At 56.7% G+C, this 27829-nt stretch overlaps 1 protein-coding gene across 1 annotated transcript; it reads left to right on the top strand.

Moving 5' to 3' along the window:
- The first annotated feature begins 1085 nt into the window (after positions 1-1085).
- ABCA3 (ATP binding cassette subfamily A member 3) lies at positions 1086-26666 on the top strand. Its single transcript, XM_050906103.1, has 30 exons — positions 1086-1166; positions 5679-5943; positions 6518-6645; positions 6812-6977; positions 8426-8685; positions 9468-9584; positions 10166-10286; positions 10828-11001; positions 11673-11854; positions 13085-13231; positions 13605-13734; positions 14564-14718; positions 15586-15741; positions 16080-16290; positions 16590-16740; positions 17276-17374; positions 17569-17761; positions 18626-18929; positions 19269-19542; positions 20127-20331; positions 20824-21043; positions 21284-21442; positions 22002-22174; positions 22472-22606; positions 22745-22939; positions 23883-24070; positions 24176-24346; positions 24604-24791; positions 24899-24972; positions 26455-26666. The coding sequence occupies exons 1-30, from the start codon at positions 1113-1115 to the stop codon at positions 26584-26586; spliced, it is 5127 nt and encodes a 1708-aa protein (XP_050762060.1). The 5' UTR covers positions 1086-1112; the 3' UTR covers positions 26587-26666.
- The last annotated feature ends 1163 nt before the right edge of the window (positions 26667-27829 follow it).

Here is a 27829-nt window from a genome sequence, read left to right as displayed (position 1 = left end):
CAGCTGGATCCAAGGAACCACACCGTCCTGACCGGGGCTGGAAAATGTGCTGTTGGGCATCTCCTGGGGCGTTGCTGGTAGGTAACGTGTCCATCCTTGTCTCTGCAGCGGCTTTCGATGCTGCCAGGCTTTGGAGCACAGGCTCTCGGAGATGAACCCGGCAGCTGCCCACTCGCGGAGGGTGCGGTGGGGCTGATGGGTGCTGCTGTGACCCAGGTTGGCCCCGTCACTGCGAGAAGAGGGGGTTTGCCGTGCTCAGAGGCTGAGGGGCTGCTCGGCTGGGGGCTGCCCGGCGTCCGGCAGCGTGGGCAGGCAGCTCTGCTTGTGCCAGGGCTGCCCCTTCTCTGTGCCGCGCTGCTGGGTGACTCGCTGGGAGCATGCAATCACAGCCCATCTCCTGGTGGGACAGCAATGCTTTGTCAGGAAACGCCGCTGCAAATAGAGACAAAAGCAACTTGGAGGGATGGCAGATGCTTCCCGAGAGGGGGAGGACGCGGGTGCATTGTCCTCAAGCGCCGACCTTCCCTTCCACTTCCCTCCCCTTTTCTCATCCTTGCCTCTCCAAGGAGAGTTTCTGCTGGGAAAGCACTGTTAACGTTGCAAAACCAATCCTTCACGTTGCAGGAGGCGGAGGCACAACTTGAAATCTTCACCAGTCCCAAAATAATGGGCTGTGAGGAGTTTGGTGGCCTTCCTCAGGCTGGTGTTTGCGGTTCTGTAACCCTGTGCTCCCACTGCTTAAGGAAAGCTGTTCCCTGCCTGCTGCTGGCGAAGGACCCCTGATGCAGCGGCTTCCCTCTCTTGCAGCTCGGGTCATGCTGATGACCGGGAACGGGTCATGCCAGAAACCACGAGCTCTGGCTGTCACGGGTCAGTGGTGACCCTTGGAGAGGGAGCACAACAGTTATTTTCCCCAGTTTGGGGCCGAGCCAGCTGTTGCAACATCAGGCTGGAAACAGAGAGCTGCCCTTGGGTTGCCGACGGGTGGGATGCGGGATGCTGCCCTCCTGCCGCCCGGGTCCGCGAGCGCCCGACGTTCACGGCTCTCTCCTCTCTTCCAGGGTCCTGCGGAGCGGCGGCGGCGGCGGCGGCGGTCCCCTTCTGATGGGAGGATGGTTGTTCTCAGGCAGTTTGGGCTGCTGCTCTGGAAGAACTACATCCTGCAGGTAGGCTGGCGCTGCGCTCTCGGGGGAGCTGTCTCTGTCACCACTACATGTGGGTACATCAGAGCTTGCCTGGGGTCTTGATTCTCCAGCAAACCTTCACTACGGGCCCAGGGCATCTCCTGGAGGAAAACTGATTTATTTGTGCATGTGGCGTCATCCTGCTTTTGTGCCGGGGAGTTACGGGCAGGGCTGCGTGCTCGGTTGTCCCTGTCCCCTCGAGTGCACGCTGTGCCATTCCCCTCCTTCTGCAGTCCGGCCGTGAGTTCAGCTCCCCCTTCTTGTGGGGCAGGATAACCCACGCAGCCTCCCGTGGCTCAAGGCCCAGGGTTTTTTTTTTCCTCCATTATTTTCTACAGCCCTCAGAAGCAGCTTCTGGGGGTCTTAAAAATATTAAACCACCATCGTCCTGGTATCCACTCCCAGCCCAACTCTCTGTGTGGCGGCTGGCTAATGATGAGGGATTTCGGGACCTCGGGGCCTCCTTGCCCTGCTGACTGGCAGCGTCTTGCCTGCTGCTGGACGAGGCTGCAGCGCCTTTAAGCAGCGTGCGGGCGCTCCTGCGCGGATGCTGCGGCTCCGCTGGGACCCGGAGCCAGCCCTGGCAGAGAGCAGCGGAAGAGGAGGGAGCAGAGATCGCTGCAGCCTGGCTTTACGCTTTCGGTTACCCTTCTGCAGATCAGCACGACTTTGATGTAAAAAATAAACAAAAGGAAGAGGGAAGGGCTGGCTGGGCTGCCTGCGCCCGGCCTTTCGGCAGGGCAGGGAGCAGGCAGCGCGGCTCCGATGTGACCGAAGGGACCGGCAGCAGGTCTGATTTGCAGTCAGGAGCGTGCTCCGTGGGTGTGCGTGATGGTCAGTCCTGTGAATCCCCCTTGTACGCCCCAGACACGTGCAGGGCAATGCCCCGTCCCCTCTGCAGGGAATAGCAGCATTTTCTGGGTGTGCTCGGGGGGTGGGGGGGGCACCCCTCATCGCATTTTCCAAGGCCACAAGCTGACTCAGATCTACTGTGCCGGAATACAGCCTGGGGTGTTGTCTCCACCAAAAATCATGCTCCTGATGAAGATGCAGAGCTCCCAAGCCATCATCACCCCTGTGTGAAGATGGATGCTGGGACACGTGGCTTGCTCAGAGCTGGGGCAGCCCTGGCCAGGCGGAGGTGGTGATTATGGATGAGTGTCCCTGTCACCTCTGGAATACGGCAGCTTAAATGACTTCTGCGGCAGCGAAAGTCTGCGCTGGTAAATGTGTATTAGCCTGCAAGTTCGGGGAGCCAGGCAACCGTTCTGGAGACAGCCCAGAAGACTGAGAGAGGGTTAATACGATTGTAAATCAGCGGGAGGCAGCTGGTCCGCCAGAGCTGCATTATAAAACCATCAGACATCTGCAACGTTCGCTTTTATGAGCGTGGCTTTTGGAAAGGCTCCTTTTTTCCCTGCCAGCTCGGAGCTGCTGCCTCCTGGCTGCGATGCCAGGGCTGGCTGCAGCAGTGGCTCGTCCCTGGCTGTGGTCGGAGCGGGCACCTCCTCCCAGGGGAAGCCCAAAGAGGGGTTTTTGGCTTTGGCAGTGGGTGCTGAGTGCCAGGGTGATGGGGGGAGCGGCTGCGTGGCTGGATGCCTGCATGCCCCCTCCTGACAAGCCGGCCGAGAGCCAATTCACCCCAGCTGCTGCAGGGCGGACTGTCCCCCTTCCCGGGAGGTCTGGGCTGGTTCTTGTCCCCCTTCCCGGGAGGTCTGGCTGGTTCTTGTCCCCTTCCCGGAGGTCTGGGCTGGTTCCTGCCCCCCTGGGGACTGTGCCCACCTTAGCGTGCCCCGCTTGCTGCTTTGCCCCCCCCCATTTAAAAAATAAAACCTTTTTCCACTCTGCAGAGGGACGGGAGGTATAACTCCACAGTCAGCACAGCTCAATGCTTGGTGTTTGCAGAGCTGACGGAGCTTTTCTGGCAGCCGGGGTGCTGCCTCCAGCATGTGGTCAGTGCAGGCAGGAGAGCAGGCAGGAGAGCTGCCCTGACAGCCGCAGGGCCGTGCCGTGCCCTGCCTGCAGCGTGCTCGCCCTGCACGGATGCCTGGCATCTACAGGCGTGTTGGTTACGGCACCGCAGCCCATCGCTGCACCGAGCAGTGATCCGGGCCGTGGCACCGCTGTGCCGGCGGCCTTGGGGCCGGGCAGGAGGTGGTTTAACAACACTGAGTGTGCAGAGATGTCAGGGAGGGGCTGTGCCATCGGATAAAAAACAATTGCTGAGACAGCAAAGTTGTGAGAATAAACCTCTTGGTGCTCCTCTTGCCTGGTGTTGCTCTCCTCTTTCCAGCCCGGTGGAGGGGAGGGTGGAAAACCCCCCACGTCTCATAAAGCCTGTCTTAGCCAGAGCCCTCAGAAGAGGTTAATGCCGCTGCTTCTGCTCTGGGCACGTGCTTCAAGTGAGCAGCCATGAATCCCTGCGCCCAGAGCTGCTCCCTGCTGCCGGGGACGTCGCATGAGCTGTCACTGCAGTGATGGAGGTTCGGCGGGCTGGGCTGGGCTCCGGTGAAGGCAGCTCGGTTTGCAGGAGGAAATAAGGCGGCTGGGTCCAGATTTCACCTCTCTTACCCAGACCTGCCTGGCTGCTGCCGCTGCACCGGGCACGGGGCTGAGCCGTACCCTCCTGCCCGCAGTGGGCCGTGGTGTGCCCGGCCGAGCTCCGGGCCCTGCCTCCCTCTCCCATGCCCGCCCCAGCGGGGTGATGCAGCTTCCAGTGGAAGCTGCCCGATGCTCGCTGCTCCTCTCCTTGGAAGCAAGTGCGACCTTTGCAGTGATTTTTACGAGCAGAAATCGGTCAGCAGCGTGTCCCGGCACCTGCAGTAAAACAGATCAGGGGAGTTGCGCTGCAGGGACGTGGGTGTGCGTGGCGCTGGTCGAGACTGCTGCTCCCCCTGCCCCTCCGGTCAGAGATGATCCCAGTTCCCCTGGGATGAGCAGAGTTTTAAATGCTAATTAATCTGCGTTGGCTGCTAATTAACCTGGGTTGGTGGCGGGTGTTAGTAGCTAGTGGGAAGTTTGCAGGAGAGGTAGCCCTCGGGGAAGCCACTGGAGGGTCATGCTCCGGCTTGGCTGCCCGAGCGCGTTCACCAGACTCGAGTTCATTGTCCGGTTGCTTGAATGTCAATTAAAAAAAATAAATGAGCCACCGTGTTTAGTGCAGTGTCGTGGTTTAACCCCAGCCGGCAGCTCAGCACCACGCAGCCGCTCACTCACTGCCCCCCCCACCCCTGGGAAGGGGGAGAGAATCAGGGAAAAAAAAAAAAAACCTCCTGAGTTGAGATAAAGACAGTTTAATAGGACAGAAAGGAATGAAAACAATAATAATGATAACAATAATATGACAATAGTAATACTAAAAGAATTAAACTATACAAAGCAAGTGGTGCACAATGCAATTGCTCAGCACTTGCCGACCGATGCCCAGTTAGTTCCTGAGCCGCGATTCCCCCTCCCAGCCAGCTCCCCCAGTTTATATACTGGGTGCATGACATCATATGGTCTGGAATATCCCTTTGGCCAGTTTGGGTCAGCTGTCCTGGCTGTGTCCCCTCCCAGCTTCTTGTGCCCCTCCAGCCTTCTTGCTGGCTGGGCATGAGAAGCTGAAAAATCCTTGACTTGGTCTAAACACTACTTAGCAACAACTGAAAACATCAGCGTGTTATCAACATTATTCTCCTACTAAATCCAAAACACTGCACTCTACCAGCTACTAAGAAGAAAATTAACTCTGTCCTAGCTGAAACCAGGACATGCAGGCAGGCCTTGGGGTGGAGGCTGAGCTCGTGGGTATGTATGTTCTCGATGCTGTGCAGAGGCACCGATGCCTGTAGCCAGAAGCTCTGCCAGGTCCCATCCCGGGCTGGGATGCAGAACCCGTGTCCTGCTCTAAGCTCCAGCAGCAAAAACTTTACTGGCTGCAATGGCTTTGCTGCACTCTGCTTTACCTCCCCCCTGCTTGCTCGTCCCAGCCTTTCATTTAGTTACGGTATTTTTAGCTCCTAGCCCTGCAAGTGTTGGGCAAGGTTGCTCTGCTTTGGCGAAAGCCGTTCTCTTCGTTCTCCCGGCAGCGGCCGATCCCCGCGGCACGGGCGCTCCTTGCAGGAGGTGTATCGCTGCGGTTGCCTGCCGGAGCGGGTTAGGCGAGCACCGAGCGCTGCCGGCTCCTGGGCAGAGCCCCCTTGCACAGGGAAAGGGCACACGACCAGCTCGGCTCATTCAAACCCGGCAGCGTGGCGGGGAAGGCTCTAAAGGAGGGTGGTTTGAGACGGAGCGGTGCTTAGGGTAGGGAACACCTTGGCTGGAAAGTCCTGAAGGATGCGGGAACCAGCGCAGCATTCTTCCTGGGCTCTGGAAAAACCTGGGTTGTGAAATCTTGTGAAATGCAAGAACGCTTCTGCTACGTGGCATTTGCATGCCCTGAACCTCGTTGCTGTGTTTGATCCACCTTCAGTGTTTACATCTTATTTTTTTATATCTTTTTCTTTCCTGCAGAAACGGCAGATCTTGGTGACAGTCATCGAAATCTGCCTGCCGCTGCTCTTCGCCGCCATCCTGATAGCGCTGCGGCACCGGGTGCACTCCATCAGCCACCCCAACGCCACCGTCTACCCCCCCGAGTCCGTGGATGACCTGCCGGGCTTCTTCTACCGCCGGCATCCCGGCAACCCCTGGGAGCTGGCTTACGTCCCCTCCAACAGCAGCGCCGTCAGGAGCATTGCCGAGGCGGTGGAGAGAGCTTTACCCATCAGCATCAGAGGTGAGCAGGGGCCGGGGGCTGCGGTTTCCACCCCAGAAATTGGTATGAATTTTTACTCTGCTAAATCCTGATGCTCTATTCCTGGGATGCATCGGTTTTTTTCAGAATTTCAAGGCGATTGTTTTATTTTTGTTTCACTAAAACTAGAGGATTTTGTTTTGATTTTTGGTCGCGTTTTGTTGCAGTTTCCATCTAGAAATATATTGCCCTAAAATAGTTAAAGAAAGTGGCTGTCACTTCCCCGAGAAAAAGTATTTTTGGAAATCTTGTTGCGCAGAAAATTGTAGTGCAATTCCAAACTCTTCCAAACTGAAGATAACGTTAGGATTTTCTCTGAAAGGAGAGCTGACTCCTGCTCTCGAGGAGAAGGAATCGTCTGCATGCCCCGTGATGGGTACAGCAGCATCCCATATAAATCCCCTGTGTCCGACGGCAGCAGTGTTTCCCAGCTCTGGCTGGAGCGCGTCCCACGTGTCCTGGACCAAAATGATGTTTTCGGTGGTGGTTGAGCATCAGCCCGCGTTGAGTTGCCGTGCTCCGTGCCTGCATCCCTGTTTTTTTTCCCCCTCCGCAGCTCAGGGCTTTGCCTCGGAGCGGGACTTCGAGGAGTACATCAAGTCGGACAACCGCTCGGGCAGCGTGCTGGCCGCCGTCGTGTTCAAGCACCGCTTCCAGCAGAGCACGGCCCCGCTGCCCCTCCAGGTGAGCGGAGCCGAGGGGGGACGAGGACGCGGGGGGGGGGGACACGCGGGGACACGGAGGGGGACAGGACACGAGGATGCGGGGGGACAGCATCCTCCCGCCCTCTGCGATCCAGACTTCGCTCCTTTCTGTCCCACCCGCGACGCCCTTTGTGCGCTCCTTCCAGGTCGACTATGAGCTGCGCTTCAAGTACAGCCCGAGGAACGCGCCGCGGAGCGAGCAGACGGGTCTGAACCCCAACCTGGACCGGGACTGGCACACCAGCTACCTCTTCCCGCTCTTCCAGCTGCCCGGGCCCCGGGAGGCCAAGTTTGCCGATGGGGGGACGCCGGGTGAGGGCCGCCTCTCCTCTGCCGCCGGCTATTTCGTGGCCAAAGAGATGGGTGTAATTTTCTGTGCGGCAACTTAACTCGTTACAGAGATTCACTGAGGCTCTGAGTTTTTAAATAAATAGTTTAATTTTTAAAAATTCATTTAATTAAATTAATTCTTAAAATGAATTAATTTAATTTTGTTTAAATATTTTTAATATTTATTTATTATATTTATTATTTATAATATTTATTTAAATTTTATCCTGTGACTTCTTGGGCACCTCTGCAGAGTGGGGTTGGATAACCATAAATTTTACTTACGTGAATCTTTTTAAATTTAAACTTATTTTTTTTTTTCCTTTTATGTTTTTAATGGAAAATTTATTTCGGGGTCCAAACTGCTCCGTGTTTATCGTGCTGCTTAAATACTTTAAAAGTAAATAGAGCAATTCTGTGGTTTGAGCGAAGGTTTTTAAGGAAAGCCAAACCACTGACCGAGCAGGAGGCAGCGGGGACGTTGCCGGAGCTGGCTCTGGCTTGGGACTTGCTTTTTTGGGAGCTTCCTCTGCGGCTGCGAAGGGGCTGTTTCCCTCGGTTAGGTTTCTCCTTCCATCGTTCAATAGGGATGTCAAGGAAAAGATTGAGAGGCCGAGAAAGCAGGCGAACGGATTTTGCTCACAGAGTGTAAATAAGGCTGAGCCCGAGAGGCCGATATCTGCTGGTTCAAATGTTCTGCGGGACGGGGTGACCAGGAGCTCAGCTCAATTCCCTCGCTACACTGTTTGTTTAGTAAATTAGTTCATATAAAACATTGTTCCTGATCTCATATTCTTACTTTTTCCTTCTCTGTCTAGGTCATTTTAAACAGCTAACTTTCAGCATGCTCGTTTGGGGCTTTATAAGCAGAATTTGAGTTTCCATTCAAGGAACATGTGGCAGGAATCCCGCATAAAAATAAACTAGTTGAAAATTAAAAATCTTTCACTGTTTTCTAATGCACAGAAATTTAAGCCAAATTTGTGAGTAACAGGATATATTTTTCCTCGCCAAAACCTGCGTAGTATCCCGTATTCTCTTGGTTTACAAAAAAAAAAGGGACCAAATACGAGCTCAGCAGCACTGGTGGTGGTTAGTGACGATGGAGAATCTCCCCCCTTACAAAAATAAAGCCGTGCCTGCAGAAAGGTGACTGCAATTTAAGTTGAGTTTTCCTGCCAGCTGCTTTTAAATGATGATTATGAGAGATTTAAATTACTGTGATTTAAATCCTTCCCGAGCCCCTCTGTGTCTGCAGGAGTGTGTCGATAGTGATGTTTATTTTGCTTTTCCTACAAGCTCTTTTTTTTGTTTCCCGTTCTTCTTCCCAAGCAATCCCTCCCGCAAAGGCTGTTTCTCTCCTTCTGCCAACGCCTCCCTCCAAATCCCGGACCCGTCTCTATCCCCCCCGTGTCGTTTTTGCCGTGCAGGCTATATCCGAGAAGGTTTCCTGGCGGTGCAGCATGCGGTGGACAGAGCCATCATGCAGTACCACGCCAACGCCAGCTCCACCAGCCTGCTGGAGAACATCACGGTGGTGGTGCAGCGCTTCCCCTACCCGGCGTACGTCAACGACCTCTTCCTCCTCGCCATCCAGAACCAGCTGCCCCTGCTGCTCATGCTCAGCTTCACCTACACCTCGCTCAACATCGTCCGCGCCGTCGTGCACGAGAAGGAGAAGAAGCTGAAGGTAACGTGAGCGGTGGGACATCTGGGTGCTCCCCTTCCTCTGCGGTGTTTCCCAACGGATGCTGCTTTTAAATTAGGAACAAAATCCCAGTTGGGTTTGGAGCCAGCGAGCAGGAGGTGGGGATGGCAGCGGATTAGCAAGCCCCAGGGAGGAATGTTGCTAATCCTGCTGCCGGGACGCGGCTCGGCTCTCCTTTCCTTGCCGTGCGGCCAAGGCTGCTGGACCGAAGGGCTGGTGTTTCTCTTGGGCTGGAAGGTGGCTTGGAGAGAGGGCAACGCTTGTGGATTCAAGAGTTGTGCAGATTCAGGAGCTCAGCGTGTGGGAAGCAAGATTTTTGTCTTTCGAATGTAGAAACCCGAGTGTCTGAGTTGTGGTGTGGGGGCGGTTGGAGCTTGGCTGATGTGGTGGTTGCGACAGCAGGGCTGAGTGTGCAGGGCTTGGCTTCCCCGGGGTGTGGGGTTGTCCTGCCCGCTGTCGCGCTGCCAGGTGACCGTGGTGGCCCTGCCGGCATCAGCTGCTGCGGTTTTGGGTTCAGCTCAGCTCTTTGGGGAGATGTTCTCCTGCAGCGGTGGCAGCCTCTGTCCAGGGAGGTGGGGGACACCATGCGATGCTGAAGGCTGCGCAGGACCACTTCGGTGGCACCTGGGGCTGCCACCTCCCTCACTAGTGCTGCAGGGCAAAGCCACCACCACCACCACCCACCAACCAGGGCCTCCACCTCGCCCTGGCCGTGCCTGGGAAGTGCGGGTGCAGCCCTGGGTGACGACGTGACCTCTCTGCAGGAGTACATGCACATGATGGGCCTCAGCAACTGGTTGCACTGGAGCGCCTGGTTCCTTATGTTCTTCCTCTTCCTCCTGGTGTCCGTCTTTTTCGTCACCGTGCTCTTCTGTGTCAAGGTGAGTGTCTTTCCCCAGGCCACCGTTCTGCAGGCCAGAAGCTCTGTGCTGGCAAGGCACGGGGATGACAAGGCTCCTCTGCCGTTGGCTTGGACTGTCCTGGTGTCTCAGGACTCCTCCACGTGCGTAATGGAGGCTGGAGTTGGCCTTTTCCAGAGCTGGGTGGGCAGCGCTGCCTTTCACGGCAGCGGTGACCTCCCCAGGACAGGGCTGGAAGGTGGGAGCCCCGCGGGCACCGGGGAGGCCCAGGCACTCCATGCAGAGCAGGACCACCCTGCTCCCACAGCCCTGCGCGCCCTTGGAGGGACTCGAGCTCTCCTCTCTGCTTGTACCCACACCATGAGAAGCAGGAGGTGGCTGCCCGGACGCTGAGCAAGGTGTCCCCTGCCTCTTAGACCCCGCGTCACACGAGGGCAACCTGTATTTCCTCCCTCTGGAGTGGTCTAGGAGGGCCTGGATGTTCTCACCTGTCTCTCAGGTTGTCTTTAACCCATGAAGAACATCAGGTCTCGGCTGCCCACACCTGCCTGCAGCCATGGCCAGCTTCAGCAGCCCTGGGCGTAACCAGATTTTCTCGGTAGGTGAGCGAACAGGGAGCGGTGCTCACCAACAGCGACCCCACACTGGTGTTCACCTTCCTCGCCATCTTCTCCATCTCCTCTATCTCCTTCAACTTCATGGTGAGCACCTTCTTCTCGAGAGGTGAGTCCCTTCCCGGTTGCCTCCTTGCGTTGCTGACCCGCGGGGCTGGGGGGGTGTTATGGGCCTCGTGCTGTAAAATCTTTGCTTAATTTTGGTTGGGAGGCAGCTCTGGAGGTCAGTGGTCTGTCTTGCTCAAAGCAGGGCCAACTCCAGAGTTACGTGAGATCGCACAAGGTTCTGTGTCGGATAACTGGCTTTGACATGTGGAGAGGGGGGCCTTTCTTCCCTTTTTGGCTGCATTTTCCCCGCCAGTGCATGGCAAGGGATGCGTGTACTGTCGCTTCCCAACCAGACAGGCTTATGCATTAGGGCCTCGTCTGGCTGTCTTGGCCCCAGGACGCTCTGGTCGGGGGCCGCGGGGTCGGGGTCCAGCGCTGCTCCTGCCTTGCCGTGGGACATGGGCACGTCCTCGTCCTGCCCCCGTGTAACCACGCTTTGTGCAAAAGGCTTGAATCTCCCTGGATGGAAAGCTGGTGAGAAATATTTGGTGGCATCACCACGTTATTGACGTTTTCCCTCCCGCTTTTCTCTGTGCTGGCAGCAAACGTCGCGGCTGCCGCTGGCGGCTTCCTCTACTTTTTCTCCTACATCCCTTACTTCTTCATCTCGCCCCGCTACGACCTGATGTCCCACAGCCAGAAGCTGGCGTCCTGCCTCATCTCCAACGTGGCCATGGCCATGGGGGCACAGCTTATAGGCATGTTCGAAGGAAAAGGTGAGCGAGTGCCTCCCGTCCCTCGGGAGAGGAGCCAGCCTTTTTTTGGTGGTGGGTTGGGACTGGCTTGCATGTGGTGTGAGGGGTGGAAAGAAGTCAGGGAGAAGCACTTTCCTGCTCCTAACAAGAGCACAGGGCTAATTGCTGATTGCTCCCGCAGGTCTTATCAGCACGAGGACTCTGCCCCTCCAAACCCATGCCGCTGGCAGTCTGGGCTGTGCAAAATGCCATCATCGCTTTAATTACCAAACGAAGTTTGTTCTAACAGATGGGAATCCATTGCATTTCCTCTTTCGCAATATATATCTTTTAATTTCTACATTAATAAGAATTTGCTGTTGGTTCCAGCAGCGGCCACGCTTCTGCAAAGTGGTGGCACTAAAAAGACGGCTGCGGTGACGGAGGGGCAATGGCTGGAGAAGAGTTTGCTTCTTCCCCGGGCAGTTCCTGAGAACGTGATGGAAGAAGCGTGATGGGGTGGGGAGCCTCGAGATGTCAGTGCGCTTTCTGCTGCGTCTTTTCCTTCCATCTGTAGAAGGGACAGTAGAGGCGTGTGTGTGCTCCTCGTTACCGAGCGGTGAATTAGGACAGGGGACGCTATCTGACAGTCTTGGAGAACACTGTGTCCTTCTGGGGATGCAGAGGTAGGCAGTGCCCCGTGTGCGTTGCAGGGACTGGCATTCAGTGGAGGGACCTCATGAAGCCCGTCAGCGTGGACGACAACTTTACCTTAGCTCAAGTGCTGGGGATGCTGCTCCTGGACTCGGCGCTCTACGGCGTGGTGGCCTGGTACGTGGAGGCCGTCTTTCCAGGGGAGTACGGCGTGCCTCAGCCGTGGTACTTCTTCTTGACGGTGAGCGCTGCTTATGCACCCTTTCCAGTGGGCTTGATGGGCATCGCTCGGGGATGGTCCCCGCCTCTGTGCTATGCGGTGGGCTAGACTAACATACGAGGGTGACACCGTCTGGCCTCCAAAATCAAGGGGTCTGTGGCATGTCCTCAGTAAAGGCTGATGCAGCTGTATTTTTTTTACTGAATATGAAGATCTTCTTGGCTTTACATCTTTGTCGCGACACTTCTTGGTGTGCAGGGTGTTGTTAAGTGTCTCCATGCCCGAGCGAAGGCATTGGAGAGAAGCCCCAGGTGCAAGCAACCAGATCCAGTCATTTGAAACTCCCCGAGCGCTGCCGGCCGGGTGGACCTGGGCGATCTGCGTCCTGCTGCCAGCCCCCGCGCGCTGGTGCCAGGGGATGGCTGAGGTCTGTCACCCCGTCAGCTGAGCCGCCCTCGCTCTGCCAACTCAAATGCTTGGCATCATCTTCAGCGGCTGGAGCTGCGGTGGTTACTGCGCTCAGCTGGCTGCTGAGAATTTGTTAAGCCACAGCGACACAATCAATTTTGATCCCGTGGATGTGTCTCTTGTTATTTGATCGGGAGGTTTTCCCTCCTCCCCTCTAAATTCCTTATCCCAGCATGGTTTTGCTCCAGCATCCCACTCCCTCTTGCAGCTAGGCCAGGGTAGTGGAGATCCAGCTGTCTGCCAAAAGCCGGAGCAGGATGCTGATTTTGCATCCAGGAGCTGTTGAATTGTTATTTCCACAGAGATTCGAGGTCCCGAACACTTATTTTCATTCCTGAAGAGCCAGGTCAAAAGAAGGCTGTAATTGCAGCAGCTGGACCCCAGGCTTTTTGTATTTAGTGTATGTCAAGGTTTTCGGAGCGGGTGATGATCCATTGCGTGGGCTCTTCTGGGCAGGGTGCTTCTGCCTGAGCGATTTTGCTTCTCATCAAAGTACTGACCTTTTCCATGGGAATGAAGATGGGGAAAAGGTGCCTGTGTAATCACAGGCAATCCTGCTGTAAGGGAGAACGAGGGGAAGGCAGCAGGGCAGGAGGAGCAGTTTCATCCTCTGTCTGACCTGCCTGCTGAAGATGTGCTGGTTGGCGATTCCCAGGCCAAGGAGAGTGGTCTTGGAGATCCCTGGGAGGCATCTGCGTGGGAGGAGGAGGGTGGGCAAAGCTGGAGAGAAGAGATGGTCTCTGCCTGCGCCTGAGTTTCTCTCTCTCTACCTTCTTCCATCAGCCCTCGTACTGGTGCGGGCGCCCCAGGACCGTCGTGGGCAAAGAGAAGGAGGAGGAGGAGGACCCCGAGAAAGCTCTGAAGAGCCAGTACATTGAGGAGGAACCTGCCGACCTCGTGTCGGGAATCAAAATAAAGCACCTTTCCAAGGTACCGACTGCCCAGCACAGCACAAACACATCCTCATGTTGTTTTTGTAAAAACTGCTGCCTGCAGGCAGCTTCCTTAGCGTTTCGCTGCCCTCTTTGCCTTGGGCTGTGTTGCTTGGCTGCTGTAAGGCAGGTAAGGCTCTTCCCCAGGGCTGGCTGCATTTTGTTGTGGGCTGAAGTGTTAGCTACTTACAGGTTTGGTGACATCTGTATTTAACCTGTTGACATCTGAATTTAACCTGAATTAGACCTGTTGTCTAATGCCAACAGCACGTGAGCACCATGGGCTTTGACTGCCGGGTGGAGCGGATGGGGGCAGATCTGAGAGCATTTGCTTCGAGTGCAGCATCAACTCGTTAACGTGATCTCCACAGGTCTTCAAAGTGGGAAACAAGACGAAAGAGGCAGTCAAGGATTTAACGGTGAACATGTATGAAGGGCAGATCACCGTCCTGTTGGGACACAACGGTGCTGGGAAGACCACCACTCTGTCCATGCTCACGGGTAGGAGCCGCATCCTGCTGTGGGGCTGGCACGTGGCAGGGAAGGGCTGATGGCTTGACTTGCAAAGAGGAGCTGAACCGCATCTCTGAGGTTGGGGAGGGGTTTTTGCTCTTCCCTGGAGCACCTTCGGTTCACTGAGCTGTTGGCCAGGGATGCCGGGGTAGTGAGAGGCACGTCGCTGCCTGGGGAGATGGAGGGTAGGGTGGGGGTCCCTGGTCAGCCCTCCATGAGGGTGGCATCAGCCGGCGGGGGAAATGACAGCCAGTCTTTGTGTTGGAGAGCCCTGAGAAGGGACGGGACCTGCTGTAGGATGGGTCTCTGTAGGCTTTGTCATGATAACGCAGAGAGGGTACGGGCCAAGAACTGGTCTTCATTGTTCTTGAGCTGCTGAGCTCCGGGCAGCCTGTTTTGGCATGGTGGGCATGGTGACCTTTGATGGTCCTTTCTTCCCTGTTCTCTGTCACTCTGGGCTGCTCCTGCCAGCCCAGGGTGCTCACGGGACCTTCCCTGGAGGTCTGCCCTGGCCTCGCCTGGAGCACTGCCAGGCTGAGAGCCAGGCTTGCCTGCCCGCTTCGCTCCTTGCCTGCCCGCTCTGGCAGCACTGCCAGGTCCACCTCCCATCTATGGAGGCCATGCAGCCCACTCTGCGGGCGGGAGGAGAAAGCTGCCGTGCGCCAGCTTGAGCAAGAGACTGGCTTGCTCTGACTTTTGGCAGAAAGCTGCGTGTGTGGGGGGATGCTCGGCAGGACCCCCGCCTTTCCGCCGGCTCTTTGCCGCCCAGGGTTATCCTCAGCCCTGAGCCGAGGCCGCCGCGTCTCGCTCCTCCCAGGTCTGCACTCTCCGACGGGCGGGCAGGCGTACATCAACGGCTACGAGATCTCCCAGGACATGGTCCTGATCCGCCGCAGCCTGGGCCTGTGTCCCCAGCACGACGTCCTCTTCGACAACATGACGGTGGAAGAGCACCTCCGCTTTTACGCAGGGGTGAGCACGGCGCTTGGGGGGAGCGCTGCTGGGCCCTCGGGAGCCAGCCTTGGGGGAGGCACCCTGCAGCCACCCTGTGGCTTCCTGAGGCTGGGAGAGCGTGGTGAGATCCATCAAGCGGGTCCAGAGGAGGGCCACAAAAATGATCAGAGGGTGGAGCACCTCTCCTGTGAGGAAAGGCTGTGAGAGAGTTGGGGTTGCTCAGCCTGGAGAAGAGAAGGCTCCGGGGAGACCTTCTTGCAGCTTCTCAATATTTAAAGGGGGCTTGTAAGACTTTTAGTAGGGCCTGTAGCGATAGGACAAGGGGCAATGGTTTTAAACTAAAAGAGGGCAGATTCAGACTAGATATAAGGAAGACATTTTTTATGCTGAGGGTGGTGAAACACTGGCACAGGTTGCCCAGAGAGGTGGGAGATGCCCCATCCCTGGAAACGTTCAAGGTCAGGTTGGACGGGGCTCTGAGCAACCCGATCCAGTTGAAGATGGCCCTGCTCATGGCAGGGCGGCTGGACTACATGACCTTCAAAGGTCCCTTCCAACCCAAATCGTTCTGTGATTCTATGATAAGCACAACAGCCCTTGCCTCCTCTTTCCACCTCGTCTTCAGGCAGGAGCTCCCTGCTTGGCTGATGGAGGAGTGGAGGGTCACGGGCAGCACGGCTCCGCAGAAATCCCCACGCCGGCTGTGCCAGCTCCTTCAGGGTTGGGCAGGAGTCCAGCTCTGTGCTTCCCCACTGTCCTGCCTGGGTGTGGAGGAGGGAGCGTGGTGGGGTTTAGCAGCCGGTGGCTGATGTGGAGGGAAGGGTCTTTGCCAGATTCACTTACCCCCGCAGGCAGGCTTAACCCTCCCTTCCCCCTGCCTGGCAGCTGAAGGGGTACCCACCCTCCAAGTGCCCCGAGGAGATCAACCACATCCTGAGGATCCTCAACCTGGAGGACAAGCGCCGCTCTCTGACCAAGGCGCTCTCCGGCGGCATGAAGCGCAAGCTCTCCATTGGCATTGCCCTCATTGGGGACTCCAAGGCAAGCATCTTCGGTGGGGCCCACCTCAAACTTTTCTCCCTGGGGCCAACGTAGGTCCTTCTAGCAGCTCTGAGGTTGTTCCTCACCCGTGGTGAGCCAGTGGGAGATGCAGGGACAGCGAGGAGGGGGCAGGAGCACCCCCACAAAGGGGGACAACTCTGAGGACAGCACCCTGCGGCTGCGGTTGCAGCTCTGCTGCCTGGTAGCTGCTCCCCCAAGCAAGATCATCGCATGCATTTTGCGAGGTCAAGGCTCCTTCTGGGCCCTGGGGTTGCCCACTCCTGCGCTGCTGTGCCTCTCTCAGCCCTTTTTGACCAGCACCCATCTCCTGTGTGCAGGTGGTGATGCTGGATGAGCCGACGTCAGGGATGGACCCAGCCTCTCGCAGGGCCACGTGGGACCTCCTGCAGCAGCAGAGGAGCAACCGCACCATCCTGCTGACCACCCACTTCATGGATGAGGCTGACCTGCTGGGAGACCGCATAGCTATCATGGCCAAGGGCGAGCTGCAGTGCTGCGGCTCCTCACTCTTCCTCAAGCGTAAATACGGTAAGGGAGGAGGAGGCAGGCCGTGCTCGATGGCTTCTCCTTGCCAGGGAGGAGCAGGAGAGGGATATAGGGCAGGGAAGGGGAGCCATTGCTCCTTGTCTGATGGCTGCTTGCTCCCCGTCGTGCTGTTCTGCCTCTTCTGAGGCCCATCCCCACACTTGCTCCTGCGTCGTGTCCATAGCCCAGGCAAAGCCATCAATGCTCTGCGGTGCCTTAGCATCCCTCTCTGCTCCAGCACCCCAGGGCAAGGCTGGGCTGCGATTTAACCCTCCTCTCCCTTCTCTTGTGGCTCTGCCCAGGGGCAGGATATCACATGGTGATGGTGAAGGAGCCCTACTGTAACCTGGGGGAGATCTCCCGCCTCATCTGTCAGTACGTGCCCAACGCCACCATGGAGAGCAATGCCGGGGCAGAGCTGTCCTTCATCCTGCCTAAGGAGAGCACGCACAGGTAATGGCATCGTCCCCTGCTTGCCCTCCCCAGGTGGGTCCCCTCGTCGCACGCACTGGGGCACACACTGTCATCACGGGCTTGCTGGAAAGGGGAGCTGCTCTCTGTGTCAGCGCTGCTCTTGGAAAATCGGATTCGGTTCCTCCTTTCACCGCCGGCCTCCCCTGTGTCCACTGGCGCATCGCTCTCGTGCCCCCATGCCCACCGTGTCACTGCCCGTGCAGCAACTGCATGGGACAGCACTGGTTGCTGATAGCTGGTGACGGTTGCGGTGTGGAAGGTGGCACAAACGAGGCAGGCTGGTTTGGCTCCAAAATCAAATATATGGATAGCTGAGGCTGCCTGTGGCAAGAAAGAGCAGAAGATGGAGCCCAAAAGCTGCTCTGGGGGAGAGTGGGGTGCCTAGTGCTGCGGGCAGCCCCGGAGCTGGCTGCAGGACTCAAACCAGCTGCAGGACCAATGCCCGGAGGGTCTTAACCTCTGAGTGCCCCCTCTCATGAGCATCAGCGTCTTAACGCCTCGCTTCTCCCTTCAGGTTTGAGGCCCTGTTCACGGAGCTGGAGCAGAAGCGGGAGGAGCTGGGCATCGCCAGCTACGGTGCCTCGGTCACCACCATGGAGGAAGTCTTCCTGAGGTAGGCAGGAGGGAGGCTGGCCCTGGTGGGGTGTCACCTGGTGATGACCAGTCCCCATGTGCTTTGGCGACGGCGGTGTCCTACATAGCTCTCCGGGGCACGTGTTTTGTCTCTTGGGTTTGACTTCCCCAGCTCAGAACAGCTTGATCCTGTCTGGGTCTGTATTTCACCACCCACTTTCCCTCCTGGCGCAGGGTTGGGAAGCTTGTGGATTCCAGCATGGATATCCAGGCCATCCAGCTGCCTGCTCTCCAGTACCAGCACGAGAGACGCTCCAACGACTGGGCCATGGATGACTCCAGCAGCCTGAGCGGCATGACAGATATGACGGACGACAGCGGGGCACTCATTACGGAGGACTGCTCCAGCATCAAGCTCAACACCGGGGTGAGTGCTGGGGGTGTCGGTGCAGCAGGAACGGGGAGAGGGCATGTGAAGGGGGTTTTTGGAGCAGGGTTACCAGGTGGAGCCTCCCCCACGGCTGGTCTCGTTGTGTGTGGTTTGGAAGATCAAATTGGAAGATCAGATTGGAATCCGCATCTTTAGGGCAAATTATTTTTAGGGTTGTTGGGTTTGGTCACTGCCATCCTCTTCATGTTAACCTTGAGGTCTACAGAGATGCTCTTGAAGGTGTCCCAGGTGATCTAAAGTGGTTTTCACCTGCTGTTGCTACATCACTTGGGATTTCCAGCAGGGAGATGAGAAAAAACATCTTCCTTCCCTCGCTAGGCTTGTGGTTCAGATCCCTGGCAGCCCTTCATGGCCCGCTGCCTATGTGCCTGTGAGAAATTTCCCCATGCTTCTCAAGGCAGATGGGGAGAAAGATGTTTATGGGTGTAAAAAGAAGGTGCTTGCAGGGGCCGGGCTGGGAGCTCCCAGGCGTCTCAGCCCTTTGGCAGGCAGCTACGTCGCAGTAATCCTATTTGTGAACCTCAGATGCTGAGAGGTGGAGGAAGGTAAAGGTCGTGGCTGAAGCTGCTTTTAACACCTGAGATCCCAAAGCGACTGCATCCCGTTGGGAAGCCGTGGAGTTTGATGGGCTGACCTGCTGTGCTGGAGTCAAGCAGCTGCCCGGCTAATCCCTTTACAGGCTTGGCTGGAGAGCAGGCTCTGCTGCGGGCTCACGGGCTACGTGCAGGATGGGGAGGTGGTTTTGGGGTCGTTCCCCCCATCAGCTGCGTGGGGTGATGTGGCCGGCGGGGCTGTCCGCAGCTGGCAGGGCTCGCGTTGACCTGACTTCTCCCCTCCCAGTTCTACCTGTGCTGCCAGCAGTTCTACGCCATGTTCATGAAGCGAGCCATGTACAGCTGGCGCAACTGGAAGATGGTGGCAGCGCAGTTCCTCGTGCCTCTGATCTTCACTGCCTTTGCCCTCATCGTGGCCAAGACCTTCCCGGGACCCAGGGACTCCTCCCTGCTGAGGCTGACGCTGGAGCCCTACGGCCAGACCGTCGTGCCTTTCTGCGTCTCGGCCGCCTCGGGTCTGTCGCAGAGGTTGGCAGAGCAGTACGTGGAGCTGCTGGACGCCCAGCGTCAGTCACCGCTGGAGGTGCTGGGTGAGGGTTCACGGAGCACCCGTGGAGCAGGCGATGCCCGGCGGGGTGTGCAGGAGCCACGGGCTTCTCTTGCCAGGGCCCTTGATGTGGGTGGCTCAGGTCCCAGCTGCGGCATGTCTGACCTATCCCCTTGTATCCTCTCCTGCACGGGAGAGTCCCACAGCTGGCAGGACCCCTCCTCGCCCGAGCAGAGCTGTGTTCTCCATAACCCTGCATTTGTGGCCATCATCGGGGCTAGGGTGGGCCACCAGCGCTGGGGCTGCTTGGGGTCTTTTCCACTTGGCCCCAGTTAGCTCTCATGTGATGGAGCCTGCTCATAACAGCCGTGGTGTTTGGCAGGTGGCCTGGAGGAGTACCTCATCTCAAGAGCCTCCGAGGAAGGAGGAGCCTTCAACGAGCACTACATCACAGCTGCCTCCTTTGAAGGAGCCGGGAACCGCACGGTGGTCACCGCACTCTTCAACAACCAGGCATATCACTCCCCCGCCACGGCCCTTATGCTGGCCGACAACGCTGTCTTCAGGGTACTGGCGGGCCCCAATGCCTCCATCACAGTCACCAACTACCCTCAGCCCCGCAACATCACCGAGAAGGCCAAAGACCAGCTCATGGAGTACGTCTGATGGCACGGCGCTTGCTTTCCTGCTAGGGCTCGTGACTTCCATGGGTGCAGATTGGCTTGGTTCTACTGGCGTCAGCGGAGGAGCCAGGCTGGAGCTTCTCAGACCCAAACGTAGCTGTGATTGTACACAGGAGGTCAGGAGAGCAAAGCTGTGTAGATGACTTACCTGCCTGAGCCTGGCAGCCACGTCACCCCATGCACATAGCTCAGTGGTTGGGTATTCCCCTCTAGATGCTGGTTGGGGTTGGTTTTCCCCGGGTGCTCAGAGCAGAGGGGGCTGTATGGCCGTACCCTTCATGAAATCCTGCAGCCAGGGTCTCTGAACCTCACCTGTACCAGAGGGGACATGCGTGGGACCTCGCAAAGGCAGGGTGGAGGTTTGTGGCGTGCTAGGTGGGCCGTGCGTGGGAGATGCTGATCTTACTAAGGCGCGCTTTTATTGCGGGGTGTTTCTTCTGCATGCTGGCTTGCTGGGTGAGCAAGGAGCGTGGTGTGGGTGTGCTGTCCCCGTGTAGCCTCAGCGTTGGTTTGTTGAGCTGTCCCTCTCCTAACCTGCCCTGCTGTTCTCCCCGCAGAGGCCAGACCGGGTTCGCCATCGCCATCAACTTGCTGTACGGCATGGCCTCGCTCGCCAGCACCTTCGCTCTGCTGCTGGTCAGCGAGCGGGCCATCAAAGCCAAGCACGTCCAGTTTGTCAGCGGCGTCTACGTGGTCAACTTCTGGCTTTCGGCCCTGCTCTGGGACATCATCAACTTCCTCATCCCTTGTGCTCTGATGCTGGTGAGTCACCCCTGCCACCCTGATATCCTCCTGTCCTCCCTTTGGGTGGGAGCTCTGGGTGCTGCTCCTCTGGGAGAGCTGGGATGCGTGTGGGTGCAGGGAAAAGGATGAGGCCACTGGCATTGTCTCAGTTAATAGAAAGGACCAGCAAGAAAGCTGTCCCTTGGTCCTGCTGGGAGCTGGGCCGTGGCCAACCAGCTGGGTCAGTTGACTGCAGCCTCTGGCACCTGAACACTTGGGTGAGGGCACTAGAAAATCTCAAATACATGGGAGCATGGAGAAGAATTCCCCAGATCTGCCCTTCTGCATCCCAGTCTGCAGAAAGAGGGCTTCCCTTGGGGACAGGCGTGGGCTGCTGGTAGGAACCATCTGTGAGGGGTTATCCCCGTCAGTGCGATGCTGCCGTTACCTTGCTGCCTGGGCCGTTGAGACGAGGAGACATCGCTTGCGGTCAAGACAAACGTGCATTCTCCTCGCATTGCTGTGCCCCAGGTGATATTCCAAGCCTTTGACGTGCAAGCCTTCACCCAAGACAGCCACCTCGTTGATGTGATGCTGATCTTCCTCCTTTATGGCTGGGCCATCATCCCCCTCATGTACCTCCTCAGCTTCTTCTTTTCGGTGGCAGCCACGGCCTACACCCGTCTTACCATCTTCAACATCCTCTCAGGCACGGCCACCTTCCTCGCGGTCACCATCATGAGCATCCCAGGTGGGTCGCTGCCCTCCGTGCCTGCCCAGCACTGCACCCTGCTGTCACCAAGAAGATCCAGCCCCCAAGGGGACTCTTTCACCCCAGGGCTGTCCCTACACTCGCAAAAAAACCCCTGTGACAGTCCGTTCTCACCCATTAAACATGACAAAATTTGTTGGTTTTCCTTCTGAACTTGGAAGTATCAGGGTCTTTCTCTGAAACCAGGTAACTCCAATCTGTTGATTCTTCTGATTTCAGAGCTGGGCTTGGTGGACCTCTCCAAAACCCTGGATAAAGTCTTTCTTGTCTTACCCAATTACTGCTTGGGCCAATGCATCAGTGACTTCTACCAGAACTACGAGTTCATTCAGTTTTGTACCTCCTCCGTTGAAGCCATCTTCATCTGCAAGGCGTTCAGTGAGTCTCTGTGTTGGTCCTCACCTGCCCATCCTGGCCATCCCACTGTAGCTGCACTGGGGGGTCTCTGTGGGGTGGGTGGTGGAGCTGGGCAGTGTCATGGGCCTCTAAACCAACCTGGGCAGTAGCTCAGGTACCATTTTAAAGCAAAAACTGAACAGCATTTGACACTCATAGGTGATCCAATTAAAGAATCTTTTGCTTACTAATGATTTGGAGGAAAATGTGAGCTGGGGAAAGTTTCATAGACAAGTAAAGAAATCCCAGTCCCAAGAGTGACTTGATCTCCTCTGTGTGCCTCCACTGGGCATCTTCTGCCAGATTCCCTCCCGACCTGAATCCTCTTGTGGGAAGCATCGGAAAGAGCTGTGGGCAGGGAGCCCAGTGGGGGCTGGGATGGTGATGAGCGTTGGAAAGAGCTGTGGGCGAGGAGCCAGCGTGGGCTGGGATGGAGACAAGCCTGGCAAAGCTTTGGGCTCACAGCTTTCGCTGGAGCTTATCTGCCCCTCCCCAGAGTGTGGATTGATCCAAGTCTTGATTTTGTTCCATCCCTGCTCAGATATCAGTTATCAGATGAACTACTTTTCCTGGGAGACGCCTGGGATTGGACGATACCTGACCTCCTTGACCATCCAGGGTTTCTCCTTCCTCTTCCTCCTTTTCCTCATTGAGACAAACCTTCTCTGGAGACTGAGAACTTTGCTCTGTGGCATCTGCAGGCGGCGGAAATGGGTGAGCTGAAGCGTGTGGGAGGGAGAAGTAAGGTGCCCCATTCAAACCAAGCCCAGGAGTCCCTGTGAGCTGGACACAGGCCCTCTTCACCTAAATCATTTTCCCAGGGAGCATCCCTGGAGCAGGTTGCTTGGAGGGGCCGATCCTGTTGAGTGTATGGGTTGGCGAAGGGAGTGAGGCGTCCCCAGAGGTGGCTGATCGAAGGGGTGGATCCTGCCCGGGTTGGGGGCACTGGAGGAACCCGTTTGTCCCACAGCAGCCAGGTTGCAAAGAGTGTTTTTCCTCCCCTGTGTTTAGGTAGCACTGCTGAACAGGGTGTCTGTGCTGCCAGAGGACCGGGACGTGGCAGATGAGAGGAAGAAAGTTTTGGAGTCGCCACCAGAACTGCTGTCATCTCTCAGCAGCCCTCTGGTCATCAAAGAGCTCACCAAGGTGAGGAGAGCGTGGCGCTTCCTGAGCATCCTGCTGCCAGCTGAGCTGTGTGGTCCTCACAGGGCTGGTAAAGCCACCGCTTGCCTTGCTGTGCCATCGGGCAGTGACTGGCATGGCTTGCGTGTTGATCTCCACCAGGTCTACGACAGCCGGGAGTCCCTGCTGGCGGTGGACAGGATCTCCTTGGCGGTCAGCAAAGGGGAATGCTTTGGCCTTCTTGGCTTCAACGGAGCGGGCAAAACCACCACCTTCAAGATGCTGACTGGTGACGAGAGCATCACGTCGGGGGACGCCTTTGTGGATGGCCACAGCATTCTGGCCAACATCAAGAAGGTACCGAGGGCTGCGGGGGTGGAGGGTGGCGTTACGAACAGTCCTGTGTCTGGCTGGGCCGGGCCACCTTGCCAGTGCTTCTGAGGAGGACACGGTTGCAGTTGCCAGGGGTTCAGGTAATATCCCAGGGACGTTGCGTCCTTGTCTGGCCCAGCTCTCTGTTATCCGGCCACGTGGAAGCAGTCCCCTCTCCACTGGGATGACAGATGTGAAACAAATGGAAGCCAAACCTTGCGAGGGTGGCAAACCCTTCGTCAAAGGGTTTAGCTCCATAGTTGGAAATGTGAAAAATGTCAGTTAGTGATCACCGTCGGATGACGATCTCTCTAAAACAAGCGCGTCAAACCTTTCCAGACCCCTGTTAGAGGTCGTCTTGCTGGGAATTGCCCCCTGCTTTTGGAAAAGCAAGAGATGAGCCGGGGTCAGGCTTTCAGTTCAATCCCTGGATACATCTACCAGTGTCAACCCCAGATGACATCAGGCAAGGAGAACATGGGGACGGTCTGCCCTGAAAGCATGGCCCCGCTTGCTTCCTCCCCTGGGACTTTGCCTTCTGTTGGGCTCTCGTCCCCAGAGGAGACGAGGATATGGGGAAGGTACAGACCCTCCAGTGCTTTCCTTCTCCTGAGAGCCTGGGCCACCTGAAATGGCCCCTCACAATGAGGAACCAGCTTGGGAAACGCAGCGTGAGACCATGCAGTTGCCGTCCCGAGGCGCGCTGCGTGTGTCCATCCCCGCCAGACCAGCTGCTCCAGCAACGGAGGAATTTCCCTCTGATTTCACCTGCAGTTTCGGAGCTGCAGCTCAGTCCCCATCGCTTTGAGCAAAAACTTTGCAGAGGTGCAGCAAAGCCCCGTGGGTGCCAAGGCACCTTCTGGCTTGGACACCTCCTTGCAGAGACCTGCCTGTGAGCTAATCCCCGTTGGGTTCCTCTTGCCCCAAGGTCCAGCAGCGGATCGGCTACTGCCCGCAGTTCGATGCCCTCCTGGACCACATGACGGGCCGCGAGACCCTGAGCATGTACGCCCGGCTGCGGGGCATCCCCGAGCGTTACATCGGCAGCTGCGTGGAGAACATGCTGAGAGGGCTGCTCCTGGAGCCCCACGCTGACAAGCTCGTGAGGACCTACAGGTGAGAGGAGACGTGGAGACACCCCATGCCTTCTGCCCCTCGTCTTGTGGGGCTCTCCCTGTGCTCATATCGGGTCTCTGTCCCCATTCCCATCTCCTTCCGCAGTGGTGGTAACAAGCGGAAGCTGAGCGCTGGCATTGCCCTCATCGGTGGTCCCCCCGTGATCTTCCTGGATGAGCCCTCCACCGGCATGGACCCCGTGGCCCGACGTTTGCTCTGGGACGCGGTGACACGGACGCGGGAGTGTGGGAAATCCATCATCTTCACCTCCCACAGGTGACACTTGTCTGGGCAGGGCTTGGCCTGAGAGATCGGGAAGCGGCCAGGAGGGTGGTGGGGTCCAAGGGATGGGACCCACTTCCAGAGCCTGGTGGGTGGGCTCTCCCGCAGCCAGCAGCAGCTGGCTTTACCCAAATCTCCCTCCTCCGAAAGCCCGGAGAGGAGAGAATCCACCTCCAGCCCCTTCCCAGAAGCTTCTGCTGTTCTGTCTGGGTGCTCCTGCCCTGCTGAACAAGTCCTCTTCTGTCCCGCAGCATGGAGGAGTGCGAGGCCCTGTGCACGCGGCTGGCCATCATGGTGAACGGGCAGTTCAAATGCCTGGGCAGCCCCCAGCACCTGAAAAGCAAGTTCGGCAGTGGCTACACCTTGCTGGCCAAAACGCGGAGTGAGGAGGAGGGCGAGCTGCAGGCCTTCAAGGCCTTCGTGGAGAAGACTTTCCCAGGTACCGTGAGCTGCCGGAGCGGTTGCCCTCCAGGGGAGGGCAGGATGCTGCTCGTGAGCTTCAGCGAGTTTCCTAACTCAGAGCCTCTCCTTGCTCGTCTCTCCCAGGCAGTGTCCTGAAACACGAGCACCAGGGCATGGTACATTATCACTTGACCAACAAGAACCTCAGCTGGGCACAGGTAAGGGGGTGCTGGAGCACGTCCCACCCATTTGGAGGAGGGTGCTGGAGGGGCAGCCCTATTCCTTGCCCTTCGCATGCTCTTGATGCTTTGCTTTCATGCTCAGCTCATCTTCCTTCTCTTCCAGAGCCATTCTCTGTCCAAAATCTAGGTGATTTATAAAAAACAAGCTAATTACAAAGTGGTTTTCTCCCTGACCCTTTCTCACCTCCTGGCCCAAACAGGTCACCTGCATGTATGGTCAGTGTGCGAGCACCCGGGATGTACCGTGTGTGCTGAGCCGGGACCGCTCCATCCCACCCCCCCAAACTGCCTGCCCTTGACCGCAGCCCTCCAGAGAGAAAGCAGGGTCTCCCTGGGGAGCAAGAGCTGCTTTTGCCTTTGTTTGTACATCTCAAAATATTTCCTGAAGGCTCCGGAGGGTGCTGGAAGGGATGTCTTTGGTAGTTGCATCCTTCCCACCCCGCGTCTCCCGGCTGGGAACATGGCGCTGGTGGACACGGCATCGACCCACCAGCACCTCTCTGCTCCCTGCTGCTGCCCCTCGCCCCAGCGAAGTGCCTTGCACCCTGGCTTCTGGTGCTGCCCCGCGCGGGCGCCGGCGGTGCCCCACCCGGCGCTACGGCGTTGGCTTTACCGAGCCGTGGACCCTGTTGGATCCCAGCCCGGGGGTGTATATAAAAAACAATATATAAAACTATCTGTATACAGTATACATAGATAGTTATATATATAGTATATACAGATAGTTATATACTATCTATATATTTATATATATATTTATATATAGATAGTATATAGATACATATATATAGTATACAGATATATACAGTATATAAGTATATATGTAGGTTTTTGTATATATCTGTATACTATATACTCTGTATATAGTTTTTTATATATCTGTGTCCTGTATACTCTGTATGCTCTATATACTCTATATAGAGTATATAGTATATACTATATACTATATACTCTATATAGAGTATATAGTATAGTGTATACTGTATATAGTATATATACAGTACATAGTATACAGATATAAAAACTATATATAGTATATAACTATAAAAATTATCTGTATACTATATACAGATAGTTACGTATATGTAGTATACTATATAGTTTTAATGTATTATATATATTTTTTATATATATAATGTATTGAGCAGAATCCCTGGGATCCCAGCCCAGGGCTATATATAAAAAACCATACTGTACATATATGTATGTGTGCATCTCATATATATATATGTAAAATATATATATGCACACCATATATTTTTAAGTGGGGTCAGGTACTCTGCTAAATAATCCACCTCCTGGCTTCCCACCGCCCTCCTGCCAGGGAAGGTTTCGCTTCCCCCGGGACTCCCCGGAGGAAAAAGCTTCCTCTGCTTTCTCGGTCGCAGCCTGCGCGGTTCTCCCGCAGCCGCCGTACCCCGCGGTAACTGCCGGGCCGTGCCGTGCCCTCCCTTGCAGGTCTTCGGGGCCTTGGAGAAAGCCAAAGAGAAGTATCGCTTGGAAGACTATTCGGTGAGCCAGATATCCCTGGAGCAAGTCTTCATGAGCTTCACTCGCTTCCAGCACTACACAGAGGACAGAGGGAAATGAGCAGAAGCCCCCACTGGTGCCCTTCGTCATGGACTGGCCCTGCTGCCTATACATAGTATACATAGAGACAGTAATTTATATATCGGCGTGTCTTAAATAATGTATAAATGTAAGAAACTTTTCACCGGGGAGGGGGGAGAGGATGGCGTCGTACCTTCTGCCATCGGAAACACAAGTGGTGCGTGTGCATCGTGTGCCGCCGCAGTGCTGGCACAGGGTCTGTGTGTGTGTGTGTGCGTGCGCATGTGACACTTCCACTCTCCAGCCTTCGTTCCCATCTATACAGCAAAAAAAAAAAAAAAAAAAAAAGAGGCGCCCAAAAAGCAGGGGGAAGCCTGGATGGGTGGAGATGGGTGTTGGGGATTGGGCTGGCAGAGGAGGAGCGGGATGCTGTCCCCAAACGGCACCGCGCTCCGCCTGCGCCCCTCTTCCCTGCCCAACCGCTCGCACCCCTCAGGACGCTGCTTCATGGTCTTCGCCCGCATGTCAACGTGTATCGTTAGGTGGTTTGCTCGTGGTTTAACAGGAGACTGTCAAATAGCTTAGGTCCAAACCGTCCGCTGGGTTAATTAGGATGCACTGTGGTTGCCCTTAGAAGCACTTTGTGTCTAGCTGGAGGGGACAAGGCAAGCCTCCCGTCCGTCCCCTCTGTGGCACGGAGGAGGCTCCGTCTCCTTTAACCTCTTAGAAAACGCTGTCCCCTCCTGCCTGCTTGCCCATGGCTGGAGGCCAGCCTGTCCCGAGGAGCTGGCGCCGGCCGGAGCTGTGCAGGGGGAGCTGGCTGTGCCGTGCCGGGTGCTGGCGCTGGGTGGGAGGGAGGATGTGTTAATGGAGAAATGCCCAGAGCTCGGCCCCTCGGTACAGCATGGGATGGGTACGGCTGCAGAGCCAGCGCTCCGGCTGAAGGCAGCGACGGGTGAGAGGTGTTGCAGGGTGCCTGTTGGATGGGTGAGAGGTGCAGTGGGGTGCCTGGGGACACTGCTGGGCTCGGTGGGATGGGTGAGAGGTGTCGCAGGGTGCCTGGGGACACTGCTGGGCTCGGTGGGGTGGGTGAGAGGTGCTGCAGGGTGCCTGGGGACACTGCTGGGCTCGGTGGGGTGGGTGAGAGGTGTCGCAGGGTGCCCGGGGACACTGCTGGGCTCGGTGGGATGGTGGGATGGGTGAGAGGTGTCGAAGGGTGCCTGGGGACACTGCTGGGCTCGGTGGGGTGGGTGAGAGGTGTCGCAGGGTGCCCGGGGATACT

This window comes from Gymnogyps californianus, chromosome 15 (genome assembly GCF_018139145.2).
Source record: "Gymnogyps californianus isolate 813 chromosome 15, ASM1813914v2, whole genome shotgun sequence".
In the NCBI taxonomy this organism is placed as follows: domain Eukaryota; kingdom Metazoa; phylum Chordata; class Aves; order Accipitriformes; family Cathartidae; genus Gymnogyps; species Gymnogyps californianus.
The sequence above is the reverse complement of the archived record's forward strand: the minus strand, read 5'-3'. Positions and strand labels throughout refer to the sequence as shown.